General features: G+C 35.4%; 1 protein-coding gene and 1 long non-coding RNA gene across 2 annotated transcripts; one reads left to right on the forward strand and one right to left on the reverse strand.

Annotated features, from left to right (window-relative positions):
- Positions 1-3,497: 3,497 nt before the first annotated feature.
- trappc3 (trafficking protein particle complex subunit 3) lies at positions 3,498-13,501 on the reverse strand. The gene is made up of 5 exons (XM_051137110.1): positions 13,342-13,501; positions 11,534-11,631; positions 7,249-7,348; positions 4,135-4,317; positions 3,498-4,052 (listed from the first exon to the last, which is right to left on the reverse strand). Exons 1-5 carry the CDS (start codon positions 13,381-13,383, stop codon positions 3,933-3,935), a joined length of 543 nt encoding a protein of 180 aa, XP_050993067.1. The 5' UTR covers positions 13,384-13,501; the 3' UTR covers positions 3,498-3,932.
- Positions 13,502-13,548: 47 nt separating this feature from the next.
- LOC127182028 (uncharacterized) lies at positions 13,549-15,604 on the forward strand. The gene is made up of 2 exons (XR_007829841.1): positions 13,549-13,723; positions 15,551-15,604. It is a non-coding gene; the product is annotated as an uncharacterized LOC127182028 (long non-coding RNA).
- The last annotated feature ends 241 nt before the right edge of the window (positions 15,605-15,845 follow it).

Genomic DNA, 15,845 nt, shown 5'->3' on the forward strand with positions numbered 1-15,845 from the left:
CCGCAGGATTTTATTGTTTCAGCGTGCCATTCAGCATTTGTTTCTGATATAGGGCACATGGTTGCATTTAGAGGGTTTAAATGAGATTGGTGTGTACCGTCTTGTTTCCAGCATATGCAACTTTTGCTACTTGTATGCTAGAATTGTCCTAATAAAATTCTTAAAGGGACAGTAACCAAAATAAAAAGTCTGTCATGAGTTAATACTACCACTCACGCTGTTCCAAACCCGTATGGCTTTTTTTCTTCTGTGTAACACGAAAGGAGATGCGCATACATGAAAGTAGTCCATTTAAACAACACTATATTTCATTATAAGACTTCCACAATATATATATATTTAAAAAAAATATTAAGATGTTATTTACAGGAAATATTGGTCCTTTATTGAGAGAAGCCACTGAGTGACAGAATCTCAACATTTAGATGAAGGGAAGAACCGGAACTTGTATCTGGCAGTCGGATGGGATATGAACCCGGACTACTGCCGGGGAAGCCGTCAGAAAAGGTGTCACTCTCTTCGGATCGATCTTGCCATGGCCGTTGGGCATATTTGCACTGTAGACCAAATTGTGGCCAATTATATCCTGTCCCGTCACTCCATGCTGGGGCAAGAGGTTCAGAATGCTCAGGACATCCCGTTTGGAGGTGCTCAGGTTCCTGCTTCAGAGTGCCCGTCAATTGATGCTGGGGTGAGAGGTTCAGAAGACGCAGGACATCTCGTTTGGCATTGCTCAGTTTCCTGCCCCGGACTGCCCACATCAGGTCGCGCTGGCTCATATGATCTTGAGAACTTGAGGACTGAACTCGTTCATCTCCAGGAACAGAAAGCAGAGCCTCTGGTTTGGTTCAGAAGGCCTCTGCCACCCATCCTGTCACCCAGCGGGGCGCACCCAGCGCCTCTGTAAAGTCTCGACAGCATGCATATGGCTTTCGACTCCCGGCGTAAAATCCTTGGTCACCATTCACTTTCATTGTATGTAAAAGAGCATCTTGGACATTCTGCTAGATATCTAATATTACATTCAGTGGACAAAAGATAACCATACAGGTTTTAAAGCACATGAAAGTAAAGAAAAAATACAAAAATGTAATTTTTGTGTGACTATTCTTGTTAATGTCGCAATAAAATGAAAATTCACCCTATCTATTTTCTAAATGCACATTATGAACAATTTATCCACGGATATGCTTAGTTTTTGATCTTCAAAGAGATGTTCAAAGAGAATATCATAACTAGTAATGTATGCAGAACTAATCTGCTTAAACCCATTCCCTCCACAATAAACTGCATCTCAAAATCCAATCCACTGATACATATAACCAACCCGACTTTTTCTTTTTCGATAATCTGTTACACTAGGGCAGGGGTGCCCAAACTCGGTCCTGGAGGGCCGGTGCCCTGCGGAGTTTAGCTACAACTTGCCTCAACACACCTGCCGGGAAGTTTCTAGTATGCCTAGTAAGAGCTTGATTAGCTGGTTCAGGTGTGTTTAATTAGGGTTGGAGCTAAACTCTGCAGGACACTGGCCCTCCAGGACCGAGTTTGGGCACAATATGAAAGAAAAGATATGTTTAATCACCACTTCAAAAATATGGGAGGGCAATGAGGTGCAACAGAGGTAGACCCTAAACAAACTGCATATGACTGGATAAAAGTTGAAACGTCCTTTCTTTCATTTGTTGCCACTGACCTAACTTTAAACAAGAGGAAATAAAAGAAACAAAAATAGCTTGTAAAAATCAATTCCTTATGGTGGAAAAGCACTTCTTGGAATTCCTTTGTGCCTTCTCCATGAAGAACTCCAGTATCAGCCTGGTGTTGTGGCCACACTGACATGAGCAGCTCATACAGATGAGAATAAACATATAAGAAAGATGTCGGTGCCAATAGCCTTGTGGTTAGTGCGTCGACATACAGCGCAACTGCGCTCACGGCGCCCCCGAGTTTGATTCCCATCTTGAGGTCCTTTGTCGATCCTGCTCTCCTCTGTCCTTCCACTGCTTTCTTGTCATCTCTCCTACTGACAGGACTGCTGATTTGATGGTTGCCCAGCAACATAAAAAACTGCAACGCACTGCTCTTTTTTTTAAAAGTCACCAAAAAAGGCAGTGTGGTGCGCCTCGCGTTTTCAGACCTAAAAAATGCGTCCGGTGTGATCGGGGCCTGACACATCACTTTGTATCGGATGCTTGGCCCTGCATTGTCAAGAAGGGAGAAAAAAAGGAGCGAGAGAAATTCCTGAGAGCATATGGAAGAGTGATACAAGTTTTCACGCAGTACACAATCCCAGCTGTATATCCCCATGATACAGGGGTTTATTCTGCCAAATGATTTACATCAAATGTCTGCGCGAAACCATTTCCTATTCCCGTGCTTTCCAATATACACATTATACAGAATACATACATTGTATGCATAATCTAGCAAGAGGGGATGAGGGATTCGGCCTGACAGGGCTCTGCATACGTTTTCCACTGTTTTTCTTGTAAATGTCCCTGAATCAAGAGCGAGTGGGATAAAGAATATATTCATGAAATAATTTCCCAGCCCCAGAGATTCAAAAACAAGCAGTTGGTGGACCCCGTGAGCAATCAAATACCAAATTAAAAGGAATCACAAAAAAAAAAAAAAATTCATGAGAATGAAAAGAGAAAAAAAGGTCGCCCACCGCAATGCTCACAGCTACCTCTAGTGGCTTGATGTAATAAAACAATACACTTACACAATGAATGCATTATTCAACACATCAGTGTGAATCAAATCACATGGAAACTGCATAAAAACCTGAATCCATACACTAGCTGATGGGAAGTAGTAGTAGAAGCAGTAAACTTCTTTCCATTTGTGATTGACGAGGTGTGGAATTCTGGAAAAAGAAGTCCAGATCATGACGTAAGGCGATTAACAGGTGTCAGGAACGAACTTTGAGCTGCCCTGGAGAAATGAATGGCTTTCAGCGAACGGCCTTCCCCTTTCCACCGGTCAGCACAACCGTGAACCCCTTGGCTACACCATTAAAACGCACTGGCTCCCAAAACAGCCCTGTCCTGCACACGCACCAGTGAACCTCCAGGCCCTGATTGCTTCCACGTTGCTTGAGTAAACATCTGAGACGAATTAGGTCCTTGTTATTGTTGTTTAACTCTAACCACATCGTGCTGCTGCGCTGTAGGAATAACAGTCCCACGATGCAAGCGCCAGTACACGACAAGTCGAAGACGGCGATGGGGGCTGCCGTGACACTTCATTACATACGTGTGGAGAGACCTGCTACAGGCTCGGCGCACACAGGTCCCATTATCTACATACCTACACCCCTCCCAGACTCCCCTTAACACCACCGGCCCTCTACAAAACATGTGCGTCTTACAAGACTACGGCTCTGTTTTTGGCGAACATGGGGCCCTTTCTTTAAATGTTGGTTTTAGATTAGCCATCTAAAGTTGTTTTTGATACAAGCGTTATGGACATTAAAACAGCAGTGTGATATGGTCTGCTCAAATAAGCGCTTTATTGCAACTTTGAGTAAATATTAGTTTGTGTCAAAGGCCTATTGAGTAGAAGAATGATAAATGAGGGGATTGGCCACAGTTGTTGCAAGCTAATGATTTATTCAATCTTGACTAAATAAATTAAACTTTCTGTGCCATATGTATGAGTTAAATGCAATAAGAATAACAGAAAATACACTAGAGACAAAGTGTCATACAAATGGAGACTTGAGAAAGGCTTCGCCTGAAATAAAAAACATGGACCAGGTGGAAAGAACATGCCAACCTTGGTGACACATCGAGAGAAAACTTCTCAATGGTGAACTCTCATTGCAGTACTTACAATGTTTCAGGATTGTTGGTCTTCCTGACCAAAAAAGAAGTTTTTGGTTCCCAATCCAACATAAAAAAGTCTCTCAGATCAAAAGTCTCTCAGTCTCATTCATCTCCAGCTGGCAGGTTCTCTTCGATCCTTTTGATGAACTTCATGCGAATTTCTGTCACATTGTCGCCTCTTAGTGTGTCCTGAGCGAATCGCACATCCACTGCCATTTGAACCTGCAGGAGTAGAAAAATAACCTTAGTGTGAATGGTAATTGAGGATCATCTATCATCAATTCAGCACAAATATGCTTTTCACCATTTCAAGAGCTCCTCTCAGCACTCCACAGAGAAGGTTGGAGTAAACTAGATTGCTGTGGTTGTCGGGAAGCTCTACAAAGTCCACCAGGGGGTTGCTTTCGAGGATAAGAGAGAACTCATCTCCGGCAGGACTCCAGTTGGTCACGCTGGGGGTGATACCCAAGTACATCTTGAAGGCTACCTGTTAATGTGAAGACAAAAAGGCACTTGAGTCTTCATGTTAACTCTCTTGCCTACATCTATGATGTCAGGGCCACATTAAGTGATTCTGCAGAGCTGCCACATTCTTTTTAGGTGCTGTATTCACAACTCTGACACTGAAATGACTTGTTTTTTGCACAGCTGCACAGTATGGGTTTGAAGAGACATTATGAACCCTTTAAATGTAATTAATAAAAGTACTGTAAAGACGGGATAGGAAGACCAAATCTGGGTTGATTTACAGCACATTTTTTGTTCATTTAAAACCATTTAACTATAAAAAGTTTTAGATAATCCAATTAATTTAATACATCAAAGTAAAGTTACTGATTTGACTACAATTTTCTTTTTTTTTGAAACCTGGACACAAACCAGATTATTTTTGGTTAATATAACATAATTATCAGCCAATATCACATTTTTATTTATTTTTCATAATGAACATTATGATGCTGTGATGCCTAAAATCACTTTGAGTCAGTGCTGTTATTGTGAACTATTTAAAATAGTTTTTGGTAAAACTAAATTTTAAATTAAAAATTAAACATTATTAAAGTTATACATAAATATTTATAAATAATAATAATAATAATAAAATGAAAAATGGACATAATACTACTAAACCTTAAAAAAACTAACATGAGAAATAAAAAAAGAAGCTAGTTTAAATACCTATAATGGTCTACAAATAATACTAAAATTACTGAACTTAGAGCATTTAAAGTAATTCCTTTTAGTTTTAAGACAATAATAAAAATAATGAAAAACAAAATACAAACAATTATTTGGCTTATAATGAACAGAATTTTAATATTGTGTATCACTTGATTACATCCTTAAAACATTTTTTTAAAATAATTAAATACCATCTAAACAATTTTAGATAATTCAGTAAATCCAGTAAATTGTGACTATGTTCTTTTAGAAACCTGGACACAAACCAGAAAATAAGATTATTATTTTTGGTTAAAAACACTGCATTTTGGCTATCAGGCGATATTACCGTTTTTACTTGTAGCTCCCCAATTTTTGACATTTAAATTACTATTGTCATCGAGTCTCAAAATTAATATTTTTCTCATACTGAACATTATAATGTTGTGATGCCTAAAATCACTTGGAGTCAGTGTTGTTATTATGGACTATTAAATATTGTTTTTGGTAAAACTAAAATTTAAATTTAAAATTAAACATTATTAAAGCTATATATATAAAATACATAACAATATTAATAAATCTTAAATTAAAATTAAAATGAGAACTAAAAATATAAAAATAACAGTTATTTTTAATTATTTTTAGCTTGGAGCATTTAAAGGAATTCCTTTTAGTTTTTAAGACAATAATAAAATGAATTAATAACAAAATACAATTAGTCGGCTTATACTGAACACAATTTTAATATTGTGCATCCCTTGATTACATCCTTAAAAAATACTTTATTTATAAATAATTAAAAACCATTTAACTATAAACAATTTTAGATAACCCAGTAAATTAAATACATAAACATTAAAGTTACTGATTTGACTGTGTTTCTTTTTACTTTAGAAACCTGGACATAAACCAGATAATAAGATTATTATTTTATTTTATTTATTTTTTAATTGGTATCGGTTTATATTGGACTTTTACTTGTCGTTTCTTTCCCCAATGTTTGACATTTAAATTACTTTTGTCATCAAATCTCAAAATGAATATTTATTTGTCATACTGAACATTATGATGGTTTGATGCCTAAAATCACTTAAAGCCAGTGTTGTTATTGTAAGCTATTAAAAAATTGTTTTTGGTAACTGAAATAAAGCTGAAATAACTAAAAAATAATAAAAATTAGATGAAAAGCCTAAACTTAAAAAAAAACCTAAACAAAGATTAGAAATTACCAACAAACTGAGCTAAACAAGTTGAATCGCTAAAGTCCATAAAACTAAAATTTAAATGAAAAATTAAACATTAATTAAGGCTATACATAAATATTAAAAAAGTAAAAAAATGACAAATGTACAAAATTACTAAACCTTAAACTACAATAAAAAATGAAAACTAAAATGTAAAAAGAAAAACTATTTTAAATAACAACTATAATGGTCTACAAATGTAACTACGTTTACAGAGCTTGGAGAATTTTAAGCAAATCCTTTTAGTTTTGAGGACAATATTAAAATGCATGAATCACAGCCAAAATACACACACCTGTCAGCGCACATCATTTGAATTCTATATTACTGTTCCCAGTCACGGCACTGCTCAGCAACCATAACAACTAAACTAAATGTTTCACATTATAACGCTAATTAAAATTAAGAAGTGTTTTAAGACCCACAGGTTTAAGATTCTGATCAGGGTCCCACCAAACCAATGCATTCTGGATTAACATTCAACAACGTGGCACACGTGGAAGAAAGTGAGAACAGAAAGACAGAGAAAACAGAAGAAAAATTGAGAAGAGACAGACAGAGACCAAGCAAGCATGGACAGGTGACGGACAGGGGGAAGAACTCTCTGTCAATCCTGTCAGTGCAAACCCTATACGCTTAGGGTGAGGTGCATTGTTTTGGAAAAAAGCACAGTCTGTGGCTCTCCCAGACCAAAGAAAACAAGCCGAGAGGAACACGAGTGTCTCGGTTCACTCTAACGCCGCACAAACGGCCAGCCAGTTGGCTTTGCGATAGCATAGCGTGGATGTTTCTCAAGCTGTGTGACTCAAAAAAAATTAAAAACGGTAGAAAGATGTGATGAAAGCTAAGAAAATATGTGGGCTACTGCAGGTTGAAGTTCAAATTCCAGTCACTTGCTTGCGCATTAACATGCTTGCCTGCTTCCTGATTCCCTCTTTCTCTCTCTCTCTCGCTTGGCCTAGGGGAAGGGCTCAGCATGCGCTCTGATTGGCTCCAGCTACTCACGTTACCTTTGCAATGACATCGGCCGTTTCTCGGAAATCGTGACACCTCCCCACGCTGGACCGAGCCAAGAAGTCCTCAATCAAACGCACTCCGATATTGTATCCCCTTGAAAAGATGGAAGAAAAGAAGGAAAACTGTGAAACGGTGTCATTGTCAGAGCAACTTCGCTTTCAATCGCCCTCATTTCACCCACCGACGCAATCATAAGAGCTGTAATCTCTTTTTACTTTGAAGGTCTTAACTTCAAGGACTCGAAATGAAAGATTCAAACTTGTTGGTCAGAGAGAAAGTCAAATCTTGCTTTTGCTTATATCATATTTGATGCTTTAAAGAAGCAAGAGGAAAAAAGATTGTATTTCAGACATGTTGCCAAACCCAATATCAGTGGGACTACTGGATTAGTTCAAGGCACGGTTTAAATGAAAAGACCACTCAGCCAAAGAATACACGCTGCCCACTGATTCTCTAAATCACAACCGTTGGACTCCAAGCATCTCAGGGCTTTCCACGCATCCTTACTGCTTTTCCCACAATCTTTAAAACAGAGCTTCCCAACTGCTTTTGATTCAGGGTTCAGATTTTTACACTGGAAATCAAGTGGCGACCCAACACAGTACCAAATTATTTCTACAAATAAAAGCAACAAAAACGTACTTACTCAAAGATAAGCCCGTTTTCGCCACTGGATAAAAAAAAAAAAAAAGGTAATTTGTGACTTTTTAGCTCACAATTCTGACTGTTTTTCCCCTCGCAATTGTGTGATACAAATGGGGTGCTCCGATCAGGATTTTTGAGGCCGATCACAGGAAGCTGTGTCTGCTGATCCGATCACCAATACTGATCTTTTTAAAGCCTTCTATTAATCAAGTAGAATTATTTAGAGATACTCCAGTCGGGATTTTTAGACACTTAATCAGGGCCTGATGTTTATTTTATTTTAGTTTTATTTTTTTGTGAAAGGGGAGCATTTTTAAAAAAAAAATATTTCTCTCACCTAATGTTTGATCATGCAGTGCATTTCTTTTTTTAGAATTATTGCACAATAGCTTACACACAGCACAAACCTGATTTCCACAAACACATTTATCCATTATTTGTATTTCAAATCCAAACATTATTGAAAATACTTTTTTACACTGTACAGTAATGCAGTACAGTAATCTTTTATAGATGTGTTAAAACACAAATAAACACACACTATTCAATGACCTTTACGTTTGCATTTACTTCTAGATTTATATATTAAGTTTGCAAGTGGTAAAAAATTTAAACTACTTTTCTTACGTACCCACAAACATTCTAAATTAAGAATTGAGTGCCATCTATTATTGCCTTATCTAAAGTGCTCTTTTCCTTTAAACCTAGCCAACAACCCCATATGTGTTCACTGTGAAACACAGTAGACTTTAATACTATGCATTTATGGTAGACTTTAATGATATGCATTTATGGTGTAATTATGACATTTTCGTGTCAATCCTTGTTCAAATGTACCGCAAACAATGCGCTGTCACTTTATTCTTCGCGTGCAGCACAAACTCCGTGCGGAAACGATCTCTACACTGCTGCAGATACACCGGAGCGCACTGCCAGACCACAACCGTGTGCAGCTTGAACGCTTTAATCCGTTAGCATGAGCGCAAAAAAAAAGAGGGTATGCATGTGCTTTGTGATTGACTGTACAAACACATTTGACAAGAAACCTGAGGTATATTTTTACAGACTGCTGAAAGCTACTGAAAAGAGAAACAAATTAATCGCTGCAATTCAAAGAAACAAACGGTCTCCAGGCAGCGAAACAGATTTGCAGTTATCATTTTTGTTAATATGTTGAATTGTGCAGTAAAACCATATCCTATATATTGTAGTCATCACTGTAAAAATCGACCTATAACGCTGCAGAAGTACAAACCCAACGCACAAGGAGGGTCAAACACCCTTTAAAAATAAAAGCTGGAGGAGAAAATGAGACGTACTCTAACTGTATGGAACCGGAATGCACAGAGTTCACGCAGAGCTAGACAAGATGGGCATTTGAGGTTATAAAGTATATAAATTGTACATTTTTTATGAAAATAACCAATCGTTTCGATAGATAAGACCCTTCTTTGAGCCCTTTGAAGCTGCATTTAAACTGCATTTTGGAAATTCAAACTCGCGGGCACCACTGAAGTCCACTATATGAAGAACATTCCTGAATTTTTTTCTCAAAAAACAATTTCTTTACGACTGAAGAAAGAAAGACATGAACATCTTGGATGAGTAAATTATCTGTAAATTTTTGTTCTGGAAAAGAACTTCTCCTTTAACACAGAGTCACGCAGAATTCATATTTAAATAGTCATTTTGCAGCTTAATATTTACAAATATTAATCCATATCGCGATTTGACTTAAGTGTAAACAGGGTCTACACAGTCTAAATGTTATTTTTGTATTTTACTATCATTTTATTAGAAGTAGGCCGCCTACGCAATTAAAATTCCTTTGCAAATGGGCATTAGTATCCGGGAATTCTAATATCAGTATAATATTTTGTATCTTGCCATTTTTTCACGCAATTGTGGGTTATAAAGTCCAGTTTTTTTAGAAGAGCAATTTTATATTTCACAATTCTGATTTAATAAGTCACAATTGTGTGTTCTAAAATCAGAATTGCGAGTTTATATCTCACAATTGTGACTTTTTTTTTAACTCACAATTCTGACTTTATAATTCGCAATTGCGAGTTTATACCATGCAATGCTAAGAAAAAAGTCAGATTTGCTACTTTATATCTTGCAATTCTGGCTGTATAACTTGTATAACAGCAAGAAAAAAAGTCAGAATTTTGAGACAATTACCTTTTTTTATTTATTTATTTTTTAATTCAGAGCCGGAAATAGGCTTCCATACAAATGCATAGCCATAAGTACAGAAAAATATTAATAACTACATTTCAATAAGTGCATGTAAATGGACTGAGTGAGATTTTAGTGCAATTAACAGCAAAGAAAATAAAAATAACTGACATCTAAAAACAAAAACATTGTAGTGTGGGTCTTTTTTTTTTTTTTTTAAAAACCATGTGTAGTTTTGTTCAAGGTTTTATGGATGAGTGTATTAGCATCTGCCTAATTTTGACTAGCTTCCACCAAGTGACAGATAAATTTGCACCAAATTGCTGGAGATTTTGACTGGAAATGGAAAGCATTTCTCTTTCCCTTGGAATCTTGATAAGTCTATTTACTTAAACTATGTACTGGTTTGGCGTCAGCTGTTCTTTTGAATATTCTAATCACCAAAGATCCTGAAAAATAAAGTATCACCACTTTCGCAAAAATATTAAGCATCGCAACCATTTTAAACTTCAGTAATAGGAAGGACATTTTTGAGCCCCATATCACCATTTTAAAATGATCAAGTGACACTGAAAATAGGAACAATGATGCTGAAAATTCAGCTTTGCATCACAGGAACAAAATACATTTTCAAACATATTACAATCAAAAACATTTATTTTAAATTGTAACAATATTTCAGAATAGTCCTGTTTTTTCCTGTATTTTTGATCGAATAAATGCCGTCTTTTGGAAACATAAGAAACTTCTGAACAGTCTACATGGTTACATACATTTTACCATTTGTGGTGATTTTTTTCTGCTGCTCAACCCACCAGTTAAAAGAATCAGTGCAGTACAACATGAGATGTGAATTTGCTAACACACACACACACACACACACACACACAAAAACAAAAAAACAAACAAAAAAAAAACACCAACAACACTCTCATCCATCTCTTTCATCTGGATCCACTCTAACAGTGGAATTGAATGAGAAGTATAGCCAAATGTGGAACAGAATCATGCATCTGAAAAACCAGGGGTGTAACCTACAGCTGCACAATTCATTTAGCAGGGTGGGGAAAGAGACAGCTCTTGAAAAACCTAGAGTGGCACATTTCATACTCTCAATACCACCCAACCCAACTTCAGCAGACTGGATGGCACAATCACCACACCTAATGCAACAGCCTACACCCAGCACAAATACTGACAAAACAACATCCACACTAAACCCTCTCTGTTTTACTCATACATGTTGAATAATGGAAATTCTCAAACCGAAAAAAAAAGTTACAGCACCTAACAATTTAAACATATTCCTTACACTTTCAAAGACTCTTTAAACTACAATCTTAGAAATAAGAAAAAATGTATGTATAATGTATTTGTAAATTAAATTATAGTACATCTGTTTAATGTGACCAGATTGGATGGATAGGTGAGAAATGGAGGAGACAGACTCACATTTTGTCCAGTTGTTTGTTGACTTCCTCGTCATTTTCATAGTCCTTACACAACTGAGTGACCAGGGCACCGTAAGTGAGAGTGAATAACTCTGAATTCTGTTTAAAAGAAAGACAAGACAGCCCTAAATTACCCACCACCATACTCACAATATTCACCATGTTTACCTAAGAGATACTGACAATGAATGCTAAATAAATAATACTAATTTTTAAATGAATACCAGTCAAAAGTTTTCAAACAGTAAGATTTTTTATGTTTTTTAAAGACGTCTCTTCTGCTCACCAACCCTGCATTTATTTAATCCAAAGTACAGCCAAAATAGAGTAATTTTGGAATATTTGTACTATTTAATATTTATGCTTTCTATTTTAATATATTTTAAAATGTAATTGATTTCTGTGAGAAAGAAACCTGAAAATATTCTACTCTGTTTTCGACATAATAATAATAATAACAATAATAATGTTTTTCAGCAGCAAATCAAAATATTTGAATGACTTCGGAAGGATCATGAGACTGGAGTAATGATGCTAAAAATTCAGCTTTGAAATCACAGGAACAAAATTACATTTTAAAATATATTCAAATAGAAAAGTTATTTTAAGTAGTAAAAATAAATTACAATTTTTGCTGTACTTGTTGGATCAAAACTGCAGGCTTGGTGAGCAGAAGAGAATTTTTTAAAAACATTAAAAAATCTTACTGTTCAAAAAGTTTTGACTGGTAGTGTAGATCCAAGCTTTTCATTAAATAATTACGAAGACCTTTTCTTTTCCTTTCCTTTCTTTTCTTTTCTTTTTTTGCTAACCGCAAAATGTAACAGTAATGTTTTTAATGAACAAGAACAGTTTGGTCTAAAAGTCTGAGATCTCTAGTTAAATTATTCTATTATGCATTTTGTAAATTAATACAACTTCTTTTTATTATAATGTTTATTATAAGCATAACAATTTGAGCAAAACATTAACACTAGAGAATGTCATATTACTTGTAATAGCCTCCTTCTGCATTATTGACAGAAGCACATAGTCTGTATGACCTTAAAACCTAAATATCATGTTCTGCTGCATGGTTTAAAAAGATCAAAAGAGCACCTTTAAACTCCACTATACAGGATGTAACAAACAATCAGTCCATCAATGTATCATCATTAATAATATCAAAGTTCCTAGTCTTTGGTAATGTTCAGGTCTGAATTAATGAAGGAACATAGTGGTCTCTAGCGCCCTCTCACGGCAAAACATGGGGTTGTCACAGACAAGACCTGTTAAATGTCAAAATACAGCCAAAACTTCATGTCTACTAACGCTTGCATGGCACAGCTGGATAAATCTATATGCGTTTCTCTGCTTTCACTACTGTATTGTTTATTCCATGTTGAAAATATCAATGCTTCATATAACCAGCTGCTCAGTGCAATAATACTTGTAATAAAACAAAATGCATGACATATAATGCACACTGCTATAAAAGCATGTATCGTTCTAACAAAACTACCATTATAATTCCCTCAAACGATTATTTTTATTTATAATATATTTGCATTTCACACGATTTTTAATTCAAACGCCGAGCCATGACTGCTGGAAAGACTAAACTCACGTCTACGTAACAAAATCTCTTAACCAGAGGAATAAACTAAGGCACGTCTAGGTAAACACGTATAGTAAATGTATTTATTTTATGCAAATATACAAACACTGGTCAAATAAGCATGTTATTTATCCGATGATAATAATAATAGCATGTTAGCTAGCTGTCTTGCATTTAGCTCAGATCTGCGGAAACACAACACACACACTCACCATCTTCTTGCTGTCCGTGGCTCTGTTCGACTGCCTAGACATATTGTCTTATATTACAGGTGTGTGCAGATCGGTTACAGGTAATATTTTATTAATCTGCTCAGTGCAATGAGAGTCTCGTGATGTTGTTCCTGTCACTGTAATATTTTTAGTTCCTGAATCGCCGCTGACTCACCGGAAGTGTTAATTCGGTTTGGATTGTGGGAATTGTAGTCAAACTGTAACATTAGCTCTGCCAGTTGAAAGGTTTTTCGTGTAACCTAATGCAGATACGGAGTCATTGACCGTGTGTTTATATTACATTTAATCACTAATCCACAACATTACAGTAGTATGAAGCTGGAGTCATAGTAGTATGGTCAACTACGTGCATGTCCATTAGGTAAGAGAAGCGTCTTTCCTTCTGTGCGTTTCGGGTGTTTGAGTTCTGGTCAAGAGAGAGATTTCATGTGTTTTTTCTTTTCTTTAATTAATAGATAAAATAACGAATTATACATTCCATGTAGGTCAAATTATTAAATTATCGATTTAAATTATTAAAAAATCGATTTTGTCAGTTACCCAGATGCGCGGCCATATTGGCGATACTTGGATGTAAACAACAGCATGGACTGCACGAATAATGTACTACTGAATACGTTGTTCTGCTAATTTATGCTGTCTAAACCATGGAAAAAATGTGTGGAAGCTGCTAAATCATATAGAGATGGACTTAGTAAGCAGAAAAGAGTGCAATATTTTTACAAAGTAAAGTTAATAGGTGGTAAAGATATGTATGAGCAGTATTAAGCAAGATATTAGCCTAATATTTTACCTACTTGACCTGAAATTATACTGTAAGAACAAACACAAATGTTTTCAAGATTCATGCCCTGAAAATCTGATTCAGTTTGACCAACCACAACTGCCTTTTGTTTCTCAGACAGTTTTTTGCACTCCTCTCCTTTATTTGTTATAACTTTTGGCAGGCTATAGTACTCCAAATGTTTTTCCCGGTCCGACAGATTAGTGCAGCCCAAAACATGACAATAATTGACCATTTTTAGCAGCAATTATCAGCAAAATATGTGAGTTTTGTTCAGTTCAGTGGCATTGTTTATGTTCAGTGCCGCCAATATGGCCGAATGATGATGCGTCGTGAAAACACTCTGTATCATATAAAACATAAAAGATATAAAACTGTTATTATAGAAAAAAAACTATTGTGAAATAGGATTTTAGTCATATTTTCCAATTTAGCACATGCCCAATGTTGCAAAGATCTATACATACCACCATAGGCCTGTGTAGTAGCACTGGCATGTGATTTTTTTTTTTTTTTTTTTTTTTTTTTTAATTTAATTTAATTTATTTATTTTTTAAGGGGGAGGAAATCCTCAAAAAAAGGGCAGGCTTTTTTTAAATGGATAAAATAATGAATTACAAATTCCATGTGGGTCATCTATTATTAAATTACTTTTTCTTGTTGTTTTATGTTTTTGTCATGTATTGGTTCAGTAATAGTATTAAAATATTTTAGCCAGGTATGGAATCGAAGTCAAAATTTTGGTATCATGACAACACTAGTATTATCGATTATCTTTTATACCAAAAATCATTAGCATATTAAGTAAAGATCATATTCCATAAAGCTATTTCTTAAATTTCCTACTGTAAATATATCAAAACGTAATTTTTGATAAGTAATATACTTTGCTAAGAAAATTTACACTTGTGACTGGTTTTGTGGTCCAGGGTCACATATAAATTGATATTTTAATTGATGCAGTATTTGTTTTGTTGCTAGGCCAAAGTTTTCTATGTTGCTATTGACTTCTTAGTGTAGACAATCTGCAAGTAAGATAATAAAACATATTCATCTCAAATCATTAATTAATTTCTTTGGTAATGGTGGAGTAGGCCTACAGTGAGCTGTTCATAATTATCACAAAATAAATCCCTTTAGGGCTCCTGATCACACTGTCAAAGTTCAGCCTATTTTATAATAATGCTCAGCTCACTTTACATAATCTCTTATATAAAAAACCTTTTTCTTCAAGAATGATGACCAGTCCTTAACACCTTAACAACTAAACCTAGGTACTCACTAACTTCTCATAAATTGAAAATGGCAAATTTAAAACCCATTTGAATTTCCTGAGGGAACCCATTACAATATTTTCTACTTTGGTTTTAAAGTTAATCTGAACTGCTCTATTTGTACTTACAGTTGCGAAACTGGGGCATTTCTTTCTTCTTCCACTAGATGGCTGTGCAACAACATGTAAGTTTACAGGTGATGTAGTGAGATGTTATGAATTCAAGATACAAATACAGATGTATATTCTTATGAAAATGCAGCAGACTTTAATATCTGTTTAAAACAGTTTAAACTGTACAATCTACTTTAATAAAAAAACATATAAACCTCATTGGCTTACTAAAAACATTAAAATGTCCTACACGACCATGTCTCTTAAAAAAGATTAAAGTTAGGGTTTAATTTAGTCCAAAGACTAAGTTTT

Source organism: Labeo rohita, chromosome 19, assembly GCF_022985175.1.
Source record: "Labeo rohita strain BAU-BD-2019 chromosome 19, IGBB_LRoh.1.0, whole genome shotgun sequence".
Lineage (NCBI taxonomy): Eukaryota > Metazoa > Chordata > Actinopteri > Cypriniformes > Cyprinidae > Labeo > Labeo rohita.

Bases quoted from the DNA above. Each gene is read 5' to 3' on its own strand.
- trappc3 (XM_051137110.1), bottom strand. From the start codon at position 13,383: ATGTCTAGGCAGTCGAACAGAGCCACGGACAGCAAGAAGATG. The intron at 7,349-11,533 runs GTGAGTCTGTCT...CATCTTTTCAAG, and splicing joins AACAAACAACTGGACAAAAT to GGGATACAATATCGGAGTGC. The intron at 4,318-7,248 runs GTAACGTGAGTA...TCACATTAACAG, and splicing joins CGGCCGATGTCATTGCAAAG to GTAGCCTTCAAGATGTACTT.